Source organism: Columba livia, chromosome 21 (assembly GCF_036013475.1).
Source record: "Columba livia isolate bColLiv1 breed racing homer chromosome 21, bColLiv1.pat.W.v2, whole genome shotgun sequence".
Classification (NCBI taxonomy): Eukaryota; Metazoa; Chordata; class Aves; order Columbiformes; family Columbidae; genus Columba; species Columba livia.
In genome coordinates, this window is record NC_088622.1 from 3,546,380 (window position 1) to 3,568,635 (window position 22,256).

Sequence of the window (22,256 nt, forward strand, 5' to 3'; positions counted from 1 at the left end):
CCCCTCTTGTTGGCCAAATCCTTCCCCTGTGTTGTGGCCAATTACAGATGGTCATCCTGGCATTTCCCGATGGCAGGAGTCACTGCACCGACGCGTCCCATGTGTGCGGTGTTACTACAGCTCAGCGTGAAATAAAACCCCGGCCGCCCTCGGGCAGTCTAATCACGCAGCCGCACGCTGGGGCGACACTGCGCTGGAAGTTTGGGCTTGGCCTTGTTTTGATCTGTTTTGTTATAGTTTTATTTCCTCCTTACATTCTGTGTCCCATTCATACTAATCACAGTCAGTCCCGATTTTTTTTCTTTTTATTTCTGCATTTGTCATAAAATAAAGCAAATTATTCCCGTCTTCGGAAACGATCTAGACTAATTAGTCGTCTAACCCAATAATTAGTTTTTTGTTTCCCTGTCTGTTTTCATGCATTATTGTTAGTTTTTTCCCCTCTTTTTTTTTTTTTACACCATTACAGATTAAAATGAGCCACATTTGCAGTTGATGGTATCTTTTTTTCGGGGGAAGAATGGAGAATTGCAGTAGAAAGCTACTTCAAAAGCAGCAATAAACTCAAGGATAAATTAAGGAAATTGAATGAGCCACATTTGGAAGCAGCATTGAGGCTAATATTCTGTCGCTTAAGGTTAAATTGCAACAGAGAAAGAGAGAGGGAGACATTCCAGTGAATCCAAAATTGGGGAGGCATTACTGCTCAAGTCAGTGCCAAAATTCTTTGCAGCTTGAAAGGGTTCTGCCTGGCTAGAGAATTTAATTATGCGTGCATCAAGTGGGGAAAGGTGCTAAACTGATCTCATTTCCTGTGCTCCCCCAGGCCTGACAGACGAAGAGATCGACCTGGCGTTCCAGCAGTCGGGCACGAGCACGGATGAGCCGCCGTCCCCAGGTCCTTCTGCACAGCTGGTGCCAGCTCAGCCCCCTCACCCTGTCGTGCACAGTAAGTAACACTTCGAAAAACATCTGGTCTTGTTGCTTTCTGCAGCGATTTCTGCAACAGTTTCACAGATTTCCACGCCAGATCCTAGATTTCAATTCAAGTAATGCCATACTTTTTGTCAGGTTCCAACACCAAATTGTATTTTGAATGCCCTTCATAGTTGTTGACGCCCCTGACAAGATCATATTACAGGAGGAGAAAGAGATACAAATTATCATCGTCTACAAACAAACGTCATACATACTAGTCTATGACACCTCTTGACCTGAAGGTTTGAAGTCAATACAAATTAGATTCTCACCCACTATAAGGACTTGAGAAAAGCATTTAGTCAACATAGAACTCAGTCTTCCTTTCTAAAACTTAAGGTCATGCTTCCCTTCATCAGCAGGGTTTTCTGATATTTAGATCATTAATATATGGTAGAGCTGATAGATTATTGGGTAGAAGGTGCTGTGAAAGTGCAGCCCCATTATATCTCTAGTTATTGCAACAGTAGACTCTGTTCAATAAACTGTTGGTCGTCATCTCAAAGTTTTGTATTTTAGTTGGACAACTTATTTTCTTAAGTAGTCAGGCAACCCATCCGTTCATAGAATCATAGAATATCTTGAGTTGGATGGGACCCATAGGGATCATCAAGGTCAAGTCCCTGCCTCTCACAAGACTATCTAAAATTAAACCATATGACTAAAAGTGTCATGCAGATGCTCCTTGAACTCTGACAGAATCACAGAATGTTAGGGATTGGAAGGGACCTCGAAAGATCATCCAGTGCAATCCCCCTGCCAGAGCAGGACTGTCCACCAGGACCCCAGGTCCCTTTCCCCTACGCTGCTCTCTAATAGGTCATTTCCCAACTTATACTGGAACCTGGGGTTGTTCCTGCCCAGATTCAAGACTCTACACTTGCCCTTGTTCTATTTCATTACATTTTTCCCTGCCCAACTCTCCAGCCTGTCCAGGTCTCTGATGGCAGCACAGCTTCCAGTGTCACCACTCCTCCCAGCTTGGTGTAGTCAGTTAATGCCTTGTACAATTACTCAAAAGGGGTGTATTTTCAGCATGAACAGCAAGCTAGAATGGAAGGTTGTCAGGACTTAGTCTGTGACTTCCTGTGTGTGAGTTTAAGGTCTGGCACGATTAACCCCCACTATGAATGAGTTTTAAGAGTGCTATCAGGTTACAAATAATAATAAACAGTTAATAAGGATCCCTAATTTTAACAAGCTTTCTTTCTTCAATCTTAAATAACCTGAGGGGTGACAGCAGAAATTCTGTGTAGACTGTGTGGATATGATTGTGTGATTTCGTGTACAAAATACACTCTCAAAGAATTTTTAAAGTTTCCAACATAATCAGTGTAGACTCAAAATTTACATATATATTTGCATTTTAAAGCAAACCTCGCAAAAAAGTATCTAAGCTCCAAACAATAAAAAGCAAAGTGCACACCATTAAAAATCCATCAAAAGAAGCTATTCAGCTCACATGTGTGTCTGGCAGTTTGAAAAGCATTTCACTTACCTGCTAAGTATTAAGAAGAGGATTTTGGTATTGCACCTAAACAATTGTAGGTCAGATATTGGCCCATGTAACAGGCCACTTAGGGCTGTGTTTTCCATAGTATCACAACTGCAAAAAGAATATGTGCATTTCTGCAGAGCTGATGGATGAGGCTGTGCAGTGGCTCGGTGCTCTTCCAAGGCGCCTGGGTTGCTGTAGGTTATTTCGTCAGTTGGATGCTAATCTTGTAATGAGTACTTCTGAATCAGTTCAAATCTGCTCTAGGACAGTTGTTTCTGTGATAGTTTACCAAGTCAATTCATCTTTCACAGATTTGTCAGGGGCTGTCATGTACAGAGAAAGATAGATACTACTTTTTCTGTCTATCTGTTATGCTTATCTTCTTACAGAGTATTCCTGACACTAGTGTTGGAATGCGTCGAGGTTTGAAGTTCAAAAGTATATCTAAAGGGCTAATGAGACAGATAGACTGCTGAATCTGTAAGGTGACTTGATGCAACAACTGATATTGGAAGAGCTTATATTGAATGAGATCAAGAGCTACATTTGCCTTCCCCAAAGAGAACATCTATCTGATCTGCTGGAGTTTAGGTCTTGAAGACTGTGAACTACTCCATGTTTGATATTTTTGGTTCTTTTTAAGGGTTTTTTGTTTTGTTTTTTTTTTTAGTAGTTTTGACTCCTCTACACAAAATCACAAACTATTTTTATAAATTACATTAAAACTATGGGTTATGAGTACAGAAGTTCAGGACGGCTTCACAGCCATCTCAAGAGTTCATTCAGTAATGGAGCAAACAGCCAACTTGGTGATCTTGCCAACAACTGCACTGTAAGATAATAATTCGTACCACTTAAATACTTCCTTTTGTACAAATTCAGCTGCTAGTGGAGGTTCTAATGTTTTGTTGGAAATAGCCGTTACCTACGTGAGTACTTTCTTATTCTTGAAGAGTTAACGAGATAGAAGCAGATTCGTAATCCTTCCGAGTCGCGTAGTTCTTAAATGCCGAACTCCTCCTGGGTTTGGTGTAAGAGGAACAATAATAACTTTGGGGAGGAAGACGAGGATTAAGCTTCCTGACACTACATTTTAGCTCAATACCATTTCTACTGTTTCTCCTGTTCTGAAGGAGTAATTCTTTCCCTTCAGTTTGTACTTTTGCCAAGAGGTGTCAAAACTGCATTTAAAAAAAAAAAAAAAGCTTAAAAAAAGCTTGAATTTGATTAATATAGAGAAACAAGACTTTGCCTGACTGATAATAAAACTGATAAATGACATTTGAATTACTTGTAGCAGTAATTTATTACATAAAATATCTTTTATTTGACATGTGATTAGTTGCTGGAAGCATCACTCAATCTGACTAGTTTAAACATGCTCTAAAATGAGCCCCCAGTAAAAAAGCAGGGCTGTCTGCTGTTGGCGTTATGAAATATACTGATCCAGCAGTGAGGACCGAAATCTGACTTTAAATATTTAAATGATTAATTTGGTTTATTTTTTTTTTACCTTTCTAACCCCTATAATTACAAGCAAACTCAGGGGAGTTTCTGAGCTAGGTGTGCGGAGCTGCAGGCTTATCATCCAGGGACTGTCTGTTCTTGCCCATGCTCTCCCTTGATGGGTTTTGTGCAGATTTTACCCGTGCTTAAAAGTCATATCCGGTGACTGTTTTTCTTGCCATTTGGATGTTCTTCTCCCACCTCTGTGTCTTAGGCGGGAGGCTGTAGAATACAGACTGTTTTCTCTTACAATTAAAAATGGTAACTAGAATCCAGGTTGGGTGTTTTTCTCCAACTCTTTTCTGTGGGTTCACTTTTTCCCCTGGAAAATCACCTCCTACACCCTCAGTTCCTACAGTTTCAAATGTGGATACCAGTGAGGCTGACCTTACTCGGATGCACAAGGCCTAATTAATTGATGTCAGGAAAGTTAATTCTGAGATTCATGGGGCTCTTAGAAATAGTAAATGTTTACTCTGCAGTTGCAATTTACAGTTGCTGCTGTGAAAATTAAATATACTTAGAGAAAACACAGATTTACAGCTGAAGAAAATGTCTGTGTCCCTTCCATTTGCCTTTTGAGGGTCTCTTATGTGGAATGGTTGCCACTTCCCCAGTACATGGTGTGTCTCTTTTGGGAGGATTTCAGTGCCTAAACTGAAGAGTAACTGGGCTATTAGTGCTTTTGCACTTTCTCTGAATTGTATTCCAATTCTACAAGTGGAGAAATTGAGGATATGCAAAGAAAGCAGTGTGAGAACTGAGGTTACAGCTGAGAAACTTCTAACTCTCTCTCTACCCCACGTTTTAGATTAGAATATTGCAAGAGAAAGAAAGATTGAATGTGGATTTTCGGCAGGGCTGTGACATTCTTCGTAACATTGTAAAGTTGATGTGGTCAGTGCTGAGCCTTTACTGCGTCCCTCACTCACTTTTCCTCTCCACCCCCCACGCTTTTTTTTTTGCCACAAGACAGAATTATTTCACACATCTCTAAAACGAGTAAAATGGCATTTCAGCTTCTTGTCTTTATAGACTCTCTGAACTTTAGGAAAGATCATTCTGGTCCCTTTTCATTAATAATGAAAACCAGGGGGCAATAAAATGTTCTTAGCTCAAGCATTACAGGAACGGAGGGAGAGATGAGCGAGGTGAGAGGGCAGAGCAGACGCGGTTCTACAGGTGTCTCTCCTTTCTCTTCAGAGGTCACCAGGCTGGGAGGTAGCTGGGGACAGCTGGTCAAGGACTGACTGCCATGGACAGGGCACCGGGACCCACTCGGCCTCTGAGATGAATTAACAGGCAGTTCAGCCTGGAATTAGTTGTGTTGTTGTAGAAGGATGTTTTCAGTCAGAAGTTCAGGGCAGAGGACTGGACAACCAAGAGACTTCAGATACTGGAAACGACAGTGGGAGCAGAGTAAGGAGGGGAAACGGGATGGATGGCTGGGGTTTGCAGCAAGATTAGCCAGAGATCATTTTAAATCATGACATGTACACAGCCAGCTACTGCATCTTAGCTGATGTGTGTTAACTCATTAAGTTAAAAAGTTATGATAATTTGATCATGTGCCTAAGCTCCTAAACTGCAACTGCAGAACCCAAAATACTGCTGGTGACACTATTCACCAGTTCTGACAGAGCGTCTTCAATTTGTTCGGGTTCCTAGCCAGTGGATAATTTGAGGAGCTGTGTCCTAAAATGGAACAAGAAGCTCCGAGTGTCAGTGTTTGAGAGCCCGTGTCTGTCTGTAGAGCCGGAGGGCTGGGATTAGGAGTAACTCTTGCAAGGAGATGCCTGTAGAAGATCTCAGCTACAGGAAAAATGGCAATAGGTGAGCAAAGCAGAAAGGAGACAAGCTTCCAGCCATTTCAGCCAGTTAAGCCTCCCTTTGAAAGCCTAAATTGAAACTTTGGAGAACAGAATGCATTTCTGAGACGTTGCAGGCCACATGTAGATCTGGATCTGTCTGTTTGGAGACTGCACACCGGCCTCCGCCTCACCAGTTCTGCCCACATCCTGCCACTGAACTTTAGGAAAGATCATTCTGCATCTTCTTTATTGTTAAAGAAAACTGGGGGCAGTACAATATTCGTTGCAGGAACTGCGAGGGAGGTAAAAGGATAAAGCTGGTGGAAAACTACAGGTGTCTTGTGATTCTGCTTGAAGGAGCAGAGCATATCTTTGCTTTGCTCTGTGGAGTCGAAGCTTCTGTGCAGAATTTTGTGTTAAAGATCTCAAGTTTTAATCTACTTCTTTGTCTCTCTCTGTAGATGTTTAGTTGCATATGTTCCCTCTGCTGTTTATGTGTGTTTTGGTACCTATTCATAATATAGGCTTGAAAGATACTGGATCCTTCCTTACTGAACTGGTCCATAGTCACTGACACGATGTTCATAAATCCATTTTTTGCCATGATTTCTCTTCTTTCTCAAAACACTTCCTTCTTTCTTTTTTTCTACTTTCTTCTGGCTCTCTGCCTTTGTCCCCATTTTCAAAAATTATGGTAGTGAAGAACAATTGTTATTCCAGTAGCGAGTTAACCTTAGCTACTGCTAACACCACAGATGGTTATCTGGGCAAAGTGCAGTAGGGCTCAGAGTGCCTTCTGCAAGGAAAGAGTAGGGCAAACCAGCTTGATGGAATTTTTTAAATTGCTGCTGTGATTTATCTCCCTTTGACACCTTGTGCAAGGCCAGTGTCAGCGATAGAGTCTGGACAGATGTTTCGGTGTCCACAGACCAGAAGCCTGCACACTGTACCTGAGAGACTACCCGCATCTTCGTGCCCCCTGCTCAGCAAATCTACACCTGCTAAGAAACAGCAGAACTGGCATTAGTCACTGCTATTTTCTCTGATAAAATGGGTGTATGAAAATGTCACTTGTAGCTCTAACAATGATTGTTTCTTGATTATGGCCTTTAGGTCCACCTGGCTCCAGATGGCGAGATTATGGGGCTTTGGCTATCATAATGGCAGGAATTGCCTTTGGATTCCACCAGCTCTACAAGGTAATATCTCCCCCTCTGCTATTACACTGTACTCTGAGAGAATGATGTTACACTGCTGGTGTCAAAATGATCCTGTTGGTTCCAAGTTGGTGAAGCATCTCTTTTCTTACTGGCACCGCCATTGGTATATTGGAGAAGTGCAGCCACCTAACACGAAAATGCAGAGTCAAGAAGTGGCAAGCAAACAAAACTAGTTTTTAGCAGTGGATCTCAAACTGCTAGTTTTTAGCTTGTGCTTCCTCTGGCCTTTCCGGGGCCTTTCTCCTCTTCCCACTTCTGCATTTCTTGCCTTGTGGGTGTAGATCAGATGTTGCAATGTATCAGTGAGTTCACATTCAAGAGCATAAGATCTGAAACTGTACTCTCTATGTGATGGATGTTTAGGAACTGGTTTTTAGCACCCCCAAAAATGTAACCACAGAGCTCATATCTTCTCTTCTGCAATTTCTGTTAACACCTCCTCTAGAGGGAATTTCTCTTCTCAGCCAGGTGTGCGGATAAATGATCACTGGCTCTGTGATAAAGGCTGAGGTTTGGGTAGTGGACTTTGAGGATGTTTCAGGTGGATTAGAAAGACCACTTTGTGTACTGCTGTTTCCTAAAAAAGTTTCTGTTCTCCCTGCAGAAATACCTGCTTCCTCTCATCATGGGAGGCAAAGAAGACAGGAAACAACTTCAGAGGATTGAGTCAAACATTTCTGAGATGAGTGGCAGTGTGACACAGACAGGTAAAGATTAATGACTCCATCAATTCACCCCTCAAAGTCTTTCTCCCTGTATCCTCCATTCTGCCAAGACCCCCACCCTTTTCTTTCCCTCCATCTCCGCTTTATGTGGTGACTTCATTTATCTGCTCTGAGAATCTGTTCACATTTGCAAATGAAGCCGCCGTCATTTCGGTTTAATTTGAAATTGCTTGTTTACTGTCGGCGCGGCCTCAATTAATTATGTTTTTACGGAAAGGCTCCCAACCTCAGAATATTAATAAGGGGAATAAAATGACAGCCTTTCGGAGGGCTGTAAAGTTCATTTTTAATTTCTGCTTCTCTGATGTTTTCAGGGGCTTTTTTTTTGGTGCTTTTCCCCCACCTTCCATCTGAAAAAACAAGGAAGGGTCAGGAGAGTCTGTAATTACTGTGCCTCCCTGACCTTAGCCACCTTCTCCGTTATTGACTCTATAGGGTGTCTGTTCATTACCCGATGCCCTAATGGTGGTCTGGATTAGCTGTTACCTGTCACACCAGTAGAGTTTTAAATTTTATTTTATCAGCTTGTTTACTTCCTGGAAGCTTTGGATAAAGTACCAAAGTAGGAAAAGTTCTCCTACAGCTGTAGTTGGAGCCCAGCAGAAGTTCTTCACCGTTTGCTGGGGTGTAGGAGGGGAATACAGGGTGTTCTCTTGAAGTAAAAGGGAAAAGTGCGAAGTATATGCACTTGGTGGGATGGAACAAAGTATGATTTTCAGCAGTGAGTTTGTTAAAGATGTTGGGGTTGAAGGAGCTCATGGGTTGAGAGCGGGAGTATGCTAATTCCGCTGTTTAGTGGAGGGTGAGAAGAAACACGTCTTTCTCTTCTCATGATACTTTAAGGGCAGCCCTGAGTCCAGCCTTTTCCCGGCCTGGCGCTAGCCTCAGTGTGTGCCTGCGTGAGGCCCAAGGTAGATAAATGATACAAACATTGTGTAAGTTCAGGGAGATGTACAAATCATAAACCAATATAATTAGAAGGGAGAGGTTTTGGACGGATATACTGTGGGCTATAGACATCTATACAATGGAAAGATAAACTAGAAATACTGGAGGTTAGATGCAGTGCAGGTAGATTACCCGTAGTGCAGATAAATCATATGGATTAAAGTGAGCGGGCGGGCAGAGATAAATTAAATATAGTAGGAATAGAGGCATCTTTGTAGCTAGACAGCAGGAAGGACGTGTGTGAGTGCGTATAGGCGTCTGTATCTCAGTTTAACACTCCTGCTTTTTCCCTCACAGTGACTCAGTTACAGACAACTTTAGCAGCTGTCCAGGAACTGCTAATCCAGCAACAACAGAAAATCCAGGAGCTCACCCAAGAACTGGCTGCTTCTAAGGTATCCGTTTCTAGCTCTTCACCTTTAGAACATCACCATCTTCTATGGAACATGCATGGCTTCTTTTGTGGGCACATGGAAAGCACCTTACTAGGTTCACAATTCAGCCTTCCACTCTGTCATATCCCCAGCCAGTTTCTCTACATCTGACTTCTCCATAGGTGGTCTGTTTGAAGGACTGGGTATTAATTTGGTACATGTAGATGGGATGGATCTGAACCAGTCACATAGAGATTAAGTCTTCCTTTCACTAACAAACTCGTAATTATTCAAGGCCCAGTCGTCTTGCAGTATTCTGTGTACAGGGAGAGATTTGTCTTTTTACCATGAAATCCCCTAAACAATGCTTACAATCTTTTCCCTATACCATGAACAGTTGTCTTCTCCCCTTACCTATACTTTAATCTCATACAGACCCTTTGATGGTGTGTAACTGGTGGGCCACAGCTGACTCTGTGGTGTGCACAGTGTACAGTAGGAATCCCTCAGTGGCACAGCTGTAAACTCAACCATGAAAGCCGGTTTATGGCCACAACACTCTATTTCAATTTTCCTTGGGAACTGTGGCCTGTCAGTGGCCTGGAGCCAGTCCGGAAATTGGAAAACTGTTTTCAGGTCTTAAGTGTTAAGATTAAGACCACATGTTGAGCTTTAAGAAGGAAAAAGGGCATAAAAGTCTTGGTGGTTTAGAGAGTCTTGAAGAAGTTTTTCCTCCCCCTCTCTACCCCCTGCACTGAAATGGTAGCACACATTGTTATGATATCTAAACCTCATGTGTACAAAGAAAAACTTGGGCAACCCACAAACCAAGGAATAAAAGCTGTGTTTTCCCAGCTGTAATGTAAGTTTTTTTATCTGCTTTTCAAACTCCTACTGGCATGCTGTAAAAAATTAAAAAGAGGGACTTTAAGTAATTAAAAAACATACATAAAAATTCAAGGCTTGAATTTTCTACAACTGTTTTTTAAAGAGACTGGCTAAAAAGCCCCAGATGTCAGATTTTATTTCTAAATCCTAGGCATCTGGCACCATATGTGTTTTGGAAATTTGAGTCCTTTGCAGGCCAGTGAATGGAAATCACTCCCTTGTTAATGTGCTGCTGTAGCTTTCAAGGTCTTGGAAAGCCAGAACAGTGGCTCCTGGATTCTTGCTGTCTGAGGGCTGTGAGTATGAATCCCAGGGGAGAGCATCTGTGTATATCACAGCTACTACAGCCCGAGCCTCTCCCAGCTCCCCGGGTTCACAGCCCAGAGTCACGGGGAGGAGTGCTGGCTGTGAAGGTGTTCGGGGTTACTCAGCACCAGCTGAACTCTGCTGAAAAAATAAGTAGAACAACCAGTTCTGGATATATTTAGTAGCAAGTGCTGAGGAGGAGTTTTATATTATTCTAGTCCTGGCTTCCTTTGTCAGGGGATTTATTAGGAGTATCTCTGGAGCGATGCTCACAAATGGGTTCATTCCTAATGGCTTTTAGCAGAAATTACTATGGAAGTGCTAGACATGGGCCTTCTCAGGTCCCATACTCAGGAGCTGCTAGAGTGATAGGGCACCATCTGTCTTTCAGCGTGTTCCTCACATTTCTCAAGTTCCCAAAAGGGTTAAAAGAAAGATTGTCAAAAGTAGTATGTGCAGTACATACTCAGTTCTTACCTTACTCTAATTTCTGCCTGATATCCCATAGCAGTTGTGATGCAGTGCTGACAGCATCTGTACCAGGCTTCCATGAGTTACTGATCATTTTTCCCCACCAAATTGCATTCCTTGCCTTGAAATATCCAAGAGAGAATGCCCAGTGCAGCTGCTTCCTGGAGACACAAGCCGGTAACTCAGGCATGGCTCGAGTTCTTCAGATCTAGTAGGGAAAGAAAATTTTTGCAACTTTCAAGCATTGATTTATCAGCCCACCTCTAAACCAGGACAACCACAGAGTGCAGATAATCGATTCTTTCTTTCATGATTTAGGAGAAATGAACAAATGGTTTTAAAATAGTTGTTAATATATAATATTTGAATCTGTTGCCTCAGCTAAGTGCAGTCACAGGAAAGAGTAAAGGAGCTCATTCAGTGCAATCCACACTGCTTTTCAGGACCCTATTCTAGTTCTTCTGTAGAAATTATTCATTAGGTCAGTGTCAGATGATTTAGTTCACCTCTTTGTGTGTTGTTCTCTGTCTGATATGTTGGTAGAAAACATCCTATGTAGAAGTAGCTTTGTTGGAATTAGCACAAGTGCTGGCTTCAGCAATGGTTGTGCGTGGTTTGTTGGAGACAAGATTAATTAGTTCCCCAAATGGAAAGCAAATATTTGACTAGTCTTAGCACCCTGAGACAATTATTATTTCTGATCATTGTGGGGATCCATTCAGGTCCTTCTTTACTGGGAAAGTTGTTTTTCTCAGATCTGAGAGATTGTAAATGGTAGAACTTGTGCATGTTATCCCCAAGGCTTGAGATTCACAGATGGGAGGAAGAGGAGGATAACACAGAAAAAAGTGACATTTGTGAACTATCTCCCAGTTCGTACTTTGATCTTTTTGTCTTCTTTTGCATGTTCCAGGCCACAACTTCCACCAACTGGATTCTGGAGTCGCAGAATATTAATGAATTGAAATCTGAGATCTACTCCTTAAAAGGACTTCTCCTGAACCGGTATGGATGGAATATGTGAGCAGATTATTGTGTGGGGAAAGGGTTGCACTCTGGGATTCTCTCAGTAATGGAGGTGAATAGCATTTCCAACAGGAACTAGCTCTATATCCTGTTATTGCTATTTTAGTAATACCACTTTGCACTCCACTATCACTTTCTATTTGCAGGTCTCAAAATGCTTTTCAAACTTGCCTTAAATCACAGAGTGCTTTATGTAATTGATAAAATTTTCCCTTTTTGTTTACGATTGAGGAATTCTCTGCCATTTAGCACAATCAGGATGCCTCTCACCTAGTTTGAGGTATTGAGTGCACGTGCATCTGCATTCTGTTACAGAGAGTCACTTCTGAATACAGTTCAGCTGACCTGTTCATGATTAGGGCATAACTACGATGAAAAGAGTTGCCCTTAGCAGACTCTATTTCTCTCGATTAGCCAGCTCAGGGTATAGACATCTTATAATGTCTGAAATGAGGTGATGTAAATCCCAACCTGCATGATAGTTCTAAGAACAGGGAGCAGATCTCAGTTCTTGAGGTACATTTTTTCGAGGTACATTACTTTAGAGTTTATCTAGCATTTCAGCTATTGTTCCTTTCACTCTGATGTGATGCCCTTGCCTCCCTCTACATGTAACTACGCCTGCTCAAGTCTTCTGTTTCCTAAGACTTTGATGGCTGATGGTGGCAGCAGGAAGAGGGAGATGAGAGCAACTACTGTTCCTAGTTCAGTCTAAGAAAAAGTAATCTTTTGTGTTCAAGTGCTCACTGTAGGAGAGCAGACAGCTTTTGTCTGCTCCACTCTCATCCATGGCACTAACCAGCTCACCTGAGGGGCATGAGAACTCCCTGCCACACAGCATCCTTTTCAGGATCCGATGCCTCTTCATACTCCCACTTTTCACACGCACGAGCCAGGATGGATGGGGACTACTAGATCAGACATGCTTTTTAGCTTTACTCTTCATGATGGATGACTTTCTGAAGGCACCAGTGTTCCCCACTGCACTTACATTTGTCCTGTTTGGTACTGGATTCTCCTTTTAGGGCTGTTACCTGCCACTATCAAATCCTTAAAGCCAACCTGGAAAGGACTTGAGGGCAGAGCAGCCAGCTTCTCAGCTGGTGCAAACTAGTATGACTCCATTCATGTCAGAGGAGCTGAACCAGTTTGCGGCAGCCAGGACCTGGCCCAAACATGTAAAGTGCATGCTGGGACTAGGAGATGGGCTCTGGATTATAATGAGCCAGCGTGCAATAGCTGTGTGTCGCAGTGGAGGCGAGAACCAGGTGCTGAAATTCCTTGGCTCAGGCACAAGGACCTGATGTGTCTGACTTCTTGCTCCAGTGGGGATTTTCTTTACCAATTCATTAGTGATTGTTTTATAAAGGATCACTCACGTCTTCCCACAGGCAGCATTCTTGAGTGGTAGCTTACATTGTGAAATTGGCCAAACCAGATCATTTTAGTACTTCACATTGCACAGCTGTGATATTTTCTGTGTGTGCAGGCTCAATTACTGAGTGCTTGTAAAGCACTTTGAGATTCTGGCTGAAGAAGTAAAGTGGCCTTGGTTTTGTTCATTTATGACGAAGGAGACTTGCAGTTTCAGTCCTGCTTTTACATGACTTCCCCACTGCAAATACCATTCTCTCTAATGATAACCCATCAGTGTTTTTAATAAAAGCCCCTTTCTCTCCTTTTCTCCCCCTCTTCCTCTCCCCCAAGGAGGCAGTTCCCTCCCTCCCCTTCGGCTCCTAAGATCCCGTCATGGCAGATCCCGGTGAAGCCAAGCTCGCCCTCCAACCCTGTTGTGGCCAACCACAATAGCAGCAGTGACATCTCACCTGTCAGCAACGAGTCCACCACCTCATCCCCAGTCAAGGAGAACCACAGCCCGGAGGGTTCCAAGGTCAGCTGCCATCTGCTGAGCGCTGAGGAGGGCAACAAGGCCGTGATCGACGTCAAGAGCCAAGTGCGGATGGAGGTGCAGGGTGAGGAGGAGAAAAGGGAAACCAAAAGGAACGAAGAGGAGGAAGAGGACGATGAGGATGATGATGTTAGCCATGTGGATGAGGAGGAATGTCTGGGTGTCCAGACTGAGGACCGGCGAGGAGGGGATGGTCAGATTAATGAGCAAGTGGAAAAGCTACGAAGACCTGAGGGAGCCAGCAACGAGAATGAGATTGACTAAGGCACCCTGGCTGCTGCTGCTGCTGTACATCTTCCCTCGCCTCCTGCACTGTCCCTGGCGCCTCTCCCGTTTTGTGGAGAGAAGTGCCATCATCCCCTCCAGTGATTCTCCCATGATTGACCTTGAGCAGGGTCATGATTGCCCAGAGAACAAGGTGGGCCCTGTTTCACCATAGGGCTTCGCAGTGTTGCAGTGGCTGCTTCTCCCCACCCCCACCTTCTCCCCATGAGCTGGGGTCACTGCCTAGGCTGGAAGACCAATCGCCTTACCATGCACCACAACTACAGAATAAGTCTCCTACAAAAACACTGTCTCTCCTGAAACAGCCTCTTCGCTGCATCTTGGAACCCATCTATCCAATTTCAGAAACCAATCTGTCCTGAGCTCTTTGATTTCACAAGCCTTTAATCCCCACATAAGGCCCAAATCAGTTCTGTTTCCCAAAATAACCCTCTGTTTTATTCCTCAAACTACTTGATATTCTGTTGCCAAAAAAAAAAGAATGTTTTAACCCTGAATTCTTCACCAGATCTCAGTCTTGGCTTTTCCAAGCCTTATGTCAAGACTCAAATTCATGAAACAACCTAGCATCTAAAAGCACTACATTTCTGTGGGGTCCAAAGAACACTATTTCCACCCCACACTCATCAAAGCGGCCTCTTGCTAGAGACCAAGTCCAGGTTTCATGGCCACAGTAAAATCCATGAGAACAGGTGGTTTTGTTACTGATTGCTCCCAGTAAAAGAAGGCTTTAAAAGAAGCTGGCCCCACTCATCCCAGTTATTACCCTTCCTCCTCCAAAGACAAGGAGCTCACATCAGTTTTTGAGATAATTTTATTTATAGCTGCCCTGAATGAATGAATGGGGTGATAACAGATGCTGAAATAGTTGGTTAATTCTGAATCTTTGAAATGGTTCTTATCCTGTTTTTCTTCCTAAATGAGGAGAAAACCCATCTTATGTGATCGGCTGAGACCTCTCCCTGCCCAGTGAGAGGCCCCTGCTTCAGCAAAGCAGTCTGCGCAGAGCAGAGAGCAGGCCGGCTCTGAGCTACACCACTGGCCCTCCTTGCCCAGTCCAGCCTTTTTTTTTGCCCTGTTTGGGCTATACACAAATTAAACCAGTGAATTTTGAAACCTCTCATTTGCAGCATTGTGTTCTCAGCTGGTAAAATGGTGGCGTCCAATTATATTATTCACTGCATCAGAGCCTCTTAGCAGAACAATTCTTGTAACAACTGAGTCTCACTGTCCTCACCAAGCAAGTGTGCTCGTCTGTGTGATCATGTATAGATTTCAAGTATAAAATACAATTGTATATAATTGTAATAAATATGAGTTACCACTATTTAACACCAGGCTGTTACTGGATTACTGTGGCTCTTATTTTGGGGAGAAATATGTATGCAGGGTGGTAAAGGGGAGGGAAAAGGGACTATTACAGAAATTCAGTCCTTATAAAATGTTTTCTGAAGGACATTTATGGTTCGTTTTCTGACTTCTCCAATACTAGGTTGTATCAGCAGGAGGCAGTGGAGAGAACGGTGTAAGTGCAATATAAGGTACGCTATAAATAGCTCCAACAGCACGCTAACACTAGATTGCCTCCAGTGTTGCAGAGGGTGAGATGGGTATATCATCCAGTGAGTAAAATGCAGCTGTTTGGGTTCCCTTCCTCGCAGCAGGAGGCTCTGTGGGGTGCAGAATGCAGCATCGCGCTCCTTTGCACCCCGGCAGCAGGAGGTGCTGACGGGAGCGTGCAAGAGATCCCACGGCCCCTTCGTCTTATCTGCAGGGAATGCTGTGCCGCTCCCGTGACTGCTCTAACCCTGCCGTGCCAGCGCAGGAGCCATTGAGAGAAACGGCGTGCAGCAAGAAATGCAGAGCTACTGCAGTCCCATCTTTGTTCGACAGAAGTATTTGGCTCCCTTCTTAAAAATGAGGGATTTACTTGATTCCTGAGTATTTGGGTGTCTGGTACACAGTGACATTTTCCTGCTCAGGGGGAGCGAAAGGGACCTTCATATTACTGTATTTAGACCTGCTGCTGAATGTGATGATTTCTCATTCCTTAAATGGACGAATATCTTCCCCAGGAGTGAGTGTGTGTGTGTGTCTCTCTCTCTCCCTCTCAGTCTCTCTCTCTACTGTTTAACGTTCACAAAGAACGTCACGTTTAGCTAAAACAGGGCAAATTTGAAAGTGTTTAAAAGGAAAGGCTTTTCTTAAGAGATGGCACTTTTCATTTCTCCAAGCCAAGAATCCTTGTGAAAAGAAAACACGACTGAACGCAGGGGCGTGATGAAAAAGTATTGTCCTGCCTGTGTACATTTTATATACATAGAAGGTTTTGAAAATAGAAAGTGCCTGGACAACAGCAGTTGGTGAAATGTGGAAAATATGTTGCTGAGGTATGTGCCTTGCAGAGTGACTTACGAGGTTTACAGTACAGGCATCCCTGCGGGTTCTTTTTTCACCCCTTTTCCTCCATGTTGCCAGTGTCCATTTCATTTACCTCAAGATTTCTGGTGCGGAGTAAAAAGCCCTTTCCCCTCCCTCCGTTTTTCCTTACTACAACCTTTACCCATTCAATAGGCCACAGTTTTTCCTTTCCCCAACCCGATGAATCCCAGAAAACTCCATCATTGCCGTTGTTGCTCAAAAAGTCTAACTGCGGACCTCTGGCTGCTGATGGGTGTTTGTGCACTTTGTTGAAGAGATCCAACCTGCCGGCAGAGGATCTCTGGAAGAAGCCAGACCTCCTTACCAGCAGGTATTGTCATGAATCACAAGTTTAATTCCTCTATCTCATGTTCCTTGTCTTTGCAGCACAGCAGTAGTTGTAGGGTATTTTAGTGCTTATGAACTGTGTAGCCTGACTTCTAACTTGTAATATTTTTTCTTCTTTTGCTAGAAACAACTTCTTAGCTCAGCTGCCCTGTGAGGTGTGTAGCCCACTGGCCAGTAGACACTGGGAATTAGCTGAAAGGTGACCAGGTAGCGAACCTTTTTTCTGCAGAACAAGACGGCAGCAGCAGTTACCCACCGTCCAGCTTATTCAAGTACTCTGTTGTACTGTGTGATCAGCCTTTGTTTTGACACAGGAAGAATAACAACACCCTGGTTGGTGAGTTCAGTGGGTTCATACCATGATTTCTGTAAGTCCTTGAGAGCGTATAGAAAGCAGGTGAAGGGAGTTTCCTCTGAACCGGGTAACTTGAGCGCATTTCAGTGAAGTCCTCCGAGCCTCTGCTCTGGTGCTTCCCATTATTTGAGGATACAACAGCTCCCTTTTCAACAGCTGCGAGAGCAATTTGGGAACTCAAAAAATGTGACAAAGTGGGAGAGGGTTAAAAGAGATGTCTCCTGATCACCTTTGTCCAACCTTCCTCCCCCCAGATGTGACAGAGGTGCACTTTGTTCAGAAACAGGAAAATTTTCTGCATGTTGGGGTGTAACCTAACATTGTTTGGGAAAGAGAAAGAGGATGGGCTGTAGTATCTCTTGCCATCTTACTGCTTTGTGAAGTATTTTACTTACAAGCATGCTTCAGTTTCCACATGTGATGATAAAAAATACTGGCTGGGAAATACAGAGATGTGACAAAGCCACGTTGCAGAAAGAGCCAACTTTGGGAAGCAGGTTTCATGCTACGTCCTGCAGCTCCCCCAAAAGCCCCAGCCCCCACCAACTGCTGTGCCTTGGGGCAGGGCAGGGCAGGGCAGAGCGAGGCTGCAGGCAGCCCAGCTGCAGCCACTGTCCCTGATAGCCCGGCCGCACAGCTGTGCCCGACGGGCTGGAGCAGCCGGCGCCGGCCAGTTCACCCGCCTGCCCGCCCGGGGCAGACATCTCAGACCTGGGCTGCTTTTGCTGCAGCTCGGGTTCTTCTGGCAAGTAAGTGCTTTTGAATAACCATGTTCTCTCTTGATTCTTGTCTTCAACAGAGTGGGGGAACTGGCTGTGTTTCCAGTGGCTCCCTCGCCCTGCTTTGTTAGAAGGGTTGCCAGAAGGTCTGGCCTGGTGTGTGCTGGTGGAAGGGATATGGTATATGGTACATGCTGGGGTGCTGCCTGGGCAGGGAGGGGTCTCGGGAGAAAAACAGTCCGTGTCTACGCTGTTGCTTTCGTTTGCAGTGCCTGCTACAGAAATGGAAGCTGCCTTTGATTTTCTTTTGGTGGGGTAGTGTGGTGTTTGGGGAAAACAAAGGCTAACAGCAGATCCAGAGGAGCTATTTGTTGCAAATCTGTTGTGTTGAAGTCAAGGTCTCCATGCTCAACTAGACTGTCCATACCCAGCAGGTTGTGGAGTACATAAGTGTTTCCCATGGGCTTTGGCCACAGGAAGATTTGGAAGATCCCTGCTGTGTGGTGGTGCTTTATATTAAGCACAAATTGTATATGGTGCTGACCCTGCACACCAAAATCTGATGTTAAGCTTGAACTGAGAGTCTTCCAGCCTGGACCTGACCTCTTATACCATTGGGTGGTACACAAGTGCAAAGCAAGAGAGGGGCTTGGCCTCCAGGGACTGAAAACATAAATATAGTGATGCTGGGAAGTGAAACATGGGAAATTATTTACCTAAGGGCACAGGAGAGAGCTTCCAGCTTTCTTCATTTTCCCTTTTATCATCCCCAGACTATGCTCCTTCCTCAGGAGTCAGATTCTAAAGGCACCTTTAGAGCTGTGTCTACCTATTAGGCTGATGAAAAGCTGGCTTTTATCACTATGTACATGCTCGAAAAATGAAATAAAATAATGGAAATGTACCATTTTGGGGAATCAGGGAAGATGGAGGGCAGGGCCCAACTCCTCCACTTGCTGTGCAGCAGAAGCTCTGGGCTGTGCACTTGTAGATGGAGGGGCTGGCATGGGCTCTCCCAGCTCGGGGAGAAAAACAATCCCATCCCCAAAAGGGAGCAGGCACTAACCTAATAAAGGCACCAGCTGGACGGAGGGAAACCGGCTCTTCGGAAAAAAAAAAAAGACCTCCTTTCATTAGAAAAATAATATATTTCATCCAAATAAGGTAAAAATATTTGAAATGGGGCAGAAGTGAGCACTAGGCAGCATCTGTCAGGCCCTTTCTGAAAAGGGGAAGATTATTAAACTCAATTACAATTTATTTTTGTAAAGTGTCTTTCAGACTAAAAATCTCCCCAAATGCTTTGCAAGGAGTGCTCGGGGTTACTTACAATATGGAGCATCTTAGAAGAACACCCATTTTCCCACCAAATCCTCATTTTCTGCATCTGCTAAAGGGCTTAACCCTTCAGGATTTGTTCTTCTGTATTTGCGAAAATAATGTGAGATGTTTTATGATGCTTGCTGCAAGTAAAGTGCCTGAAGGGGGGGGGGGGGATCTGACATTGGGGTTTTCTCTGTTTTAGGTAAAATACTTGGTTTTCCTTGGGGCTGTGTCTCCTGAGGGAGAAGGTGATAGGCTGGGCAGGGCCGATTCAGAGGACCTAGAAGTACAACTGGCTTATTTGTTGTGTATTTTTCTCTTCGTGTCCGTCGCTGTGCCAGCTGCTTGTGTGTCTCTGTCACTTTGCCCGGTGTGTCTGTTTTGTACAGCATCCCCGTGGTTGGTTTTTCAGCCTCCCATCCTGCCCTTTCCTTTTTATTTCTAACACTTCAGAAACAGGCTGTTTCCAACTTTATCCCTCTGCTGCTGTAAGCTGGCACTGAGGTTTTATCTGTGCGGAGCTAGAGTAACACCTCTTTGAAATTAATTTCTCTAACTGATTTAATTAAACCAGAGCGAATTCTTGGGTGGACATTCTTTGTGCAGATCAGCTTTACTTAGGCAGTTTCAACTGATCAGTGCATGCACAAAAGACTAAATTGCTGAATTGCTGCAGCTTTGCTCTGTAGATGAACTGTTCTTTGCTTCCTGCTCTCTTACAGTATCAACAGTAGATTTCATCTCTGCATGCCCATTCACCTCCTTACTCGTGTGTTTTTGTGTCAGCGCATTGCTGTACAGTAATGCCAATGCTGCCACTGCAGCACACAGCGCGTTTGGGGGATGAGCTGGAAGTTGGGGCTCCCTCTTGCTTCACAGTCTCCTGCGTTCCCCAGAATGAGCCAGGTGAAATTGGAACCCTTGGAACACTGTTGCATCTGATTTTTGCTCCTTTTTTTCCCCAACTTTGCAAACTCCTGCAGAGTCTGCTGGTGTGATAGGGCAGCCCGGTGAACAGCCGTGTCCCTCTGCAGAGGGATGCGCCCCAGCTGCAGCGGTGTCGGGGCCGCTCTGCCCAGGTGGCTGTGTCACCAGCCTGGTGCAGGGACATCAGTGTCACCTCCAGCCACCCGCCGGAGCTGGTTCCCTTCCATCTTACCAGCCTGGGGGCTGTAGCCGAGACCTGATTTGGGGGTTTAGTGCCTGGCGGCGGAACGAGCGAGCCTGTGTCCCTGTGAGGGGCTGTGACTTGCTCTGGCCACAGATCAAATGGCTTTGTTTTATTCTCTTTAATGTTTCGGGCTGTAGAGCTCTGACATTTAGGCAGAGCTTGGCTGTGGTTGGGGATCACAGGAGGGTCCCTGGTGGTCCCGGTGACAGCAAGGGCTGGGGGCAGATGCCGTTGGTGGTGTCATGGCAAGAGCAGGAGGCAGCACCCTGCCTGTGGGGAGGGGAGGGGGGCAGGGAAAGGCTCAGGCTGCCTGTCAGATAAATCTTCAGCTGTTTACATAAATCCTCAGTGTTTCTCCATTTGTTTGTTTAAGAGTTTCCCTGCCAAAAAAGAGCAAAAGGAAGGAGGGAAGCTGCCGCTGTTGGCCACCCCTCCTCAGCCACAATGCACTTTGGGGGCCAGAGCGCCCTGTACCCCCAGGTGAGATGACAAATGTGCGTCTGGAGGGGCCGCGTTCCTGTCTCCTGAGCCGGCGCCTGGCCCTTGTGAGGGAAGGTGCGTGTCAGGGACGCCAGTGAGCCCACTTCTCGGCCCAGAGCTGGCACGAAGAGCTTGTCATCTCTTCTAGCACCTGGTGTACCTACAAATGCTCCTCAATGCCTTTCTCCCCTTTGCCCTCACCACTTTCCTAGAGATTGCTGCCCCCAGAGTTGGGTGTTGTCAGCTTGCAGTTCAAGAAGTTTGTTCAAGACAGCAGAGACCCAAAAAGTGGGGCTTCCTGCCTAGATTTTGGATTTCCATGGAATATTGTCTGCAACAGAGGACTCAAAACCGTCTTGCCATTAGGCAAACTTGTATATTTTGCTGTAGTTGCATGTGCAAGTCTTGTGTACAGATACATTTGTGCATGCTCTCACTCTTTCCAAGTTTGGTCATATTAAACTAAGTTCTGCCTTGATTTGTAGAGAAAGGCAGAAATTATTTATTTATTCATATGTGAAACTCCAAAAACATTTCCAGCAATCTACGTGCTTTTTTTGTTTGGAATAGGTACAAGCTGCTCATTGACTTTGAGAAAAGTCTTTTAAAGTTCAAGTTCCCCTTGAAGATGATGTGAGATTTTATTGCCACGTTTGAAAGCTTCAGTCTTCTATGCAGATCGGGGGAGGGATATTTGGTTATAGCTCCTCTCCTTCCTGTTCCCCAAGAGCTGCTTTTTTCAAAGGGCTTCTCCTGGCCTTCCGAAAGGCACCTGCAGGTTTGTGAACACAAGTGCAGGTACAAATGGAAAACTTGGCTGTGACACAAGCAAGGTGATGCAGTCTGTATGTACCATGGTTCAGAACCTTAGTTCTTCGCAGGGGCTTGTGCAGAGCCGTGAGGGAAATTTAGAAGAGAAGTGGAGGACTTGGCTTTAAACATCTGGTCCGCACTCTCTTGTTCAGTTCTGTGTCAAAATACCTCTCTCTTGCTTTGCGTTTTTATACCCAGTGCCTGGTGAAAATAATTTTTGCAAGGCATTTATTACCTGTTAACTAATGGCCATCTGTTAATGGCTGGTTTCTGTCTTCACTCCCGTACCTGAGCAACATGGACAGTACTTGGTTAATAACATCTGAAAACCAGGATAATAACGTCTAAAAACCAGGATTGGAAGCAGCAGCAGAGCCACCTGGTCTCCCATTCTGTGTCCTAAAATACCTTGAATGCTGCTTCTGCATGTTTGAGGCGATTGAACTTTTGCTGCCTCTATTGGTTTAAAGTCTCAAATTGTTCGGAAAGTGGAAAGTAGTGCTCCTCTGTTTGAGATTTATGTTTCATCTGGTGCCAAAGGATACTCCTGCTGGGGGTGCTTATGTTGGTAGGTGCTGAAGACTTGGTACTGTGCTGAAAAGTTGGTATCTGGTGTATGTAAAACGGGCAGTGTAGTTTTGTGGCGATGTGTGTAGCTGTAGGGTCTTGCACTCACAAAAA

At 44.5% G+C, this 22,256-nt stretch overlaps 1 protein-coding gene across 4 annotated transcripts in view; it reads left to right on the forward strand.

Moving 5' to 3' along the window:
* PEX14 (peroxisomal biogenesis factor 14) overlaps nucleotides 1–15,282 on the forward strand; it is a 68,026-nt gene extending 52,744 nt beyond the window's left edge. For all 4 annotated transcript variants that reach the window (XM_065037544.1, XM_005514263.3, XM_005514262.4 and 1 more), the window contains 6 exons: nucleotides 827–949; nucleotides 6,907–6,992; nucleotides 7,618–7,720; nucleotides 8,984–9,081; nucleotides 11,639–11,730; nucleotides 13,459–15,282. In XM_065037544.1, coding sequence (XP_064893616.1) covers nucleotides 827–949; nucleotides 6,907–6,992; nucleotides 7,618–7,720; nucleotides 8,984–9,081; nucleotides 11,639–11,730; nucleotides 13,459–13,924 — 968 coding nt within the window. In that variant the 3' untranslated portion in view covers nucleotides 13,925–15,282. The remainder of the gene's footprint in view (nucleotides 1–826; nucleotides 950–6,906; nucleotides 6,993–7,617; nucleotides 7,721–8,983; nucleotides 9,082–11,638; nucleotides 11,731–13,458) is intronic.
* The last annotated feature ends 6,974 nt before the right edge of the window (nucleotides 15,283–22,256 follow it).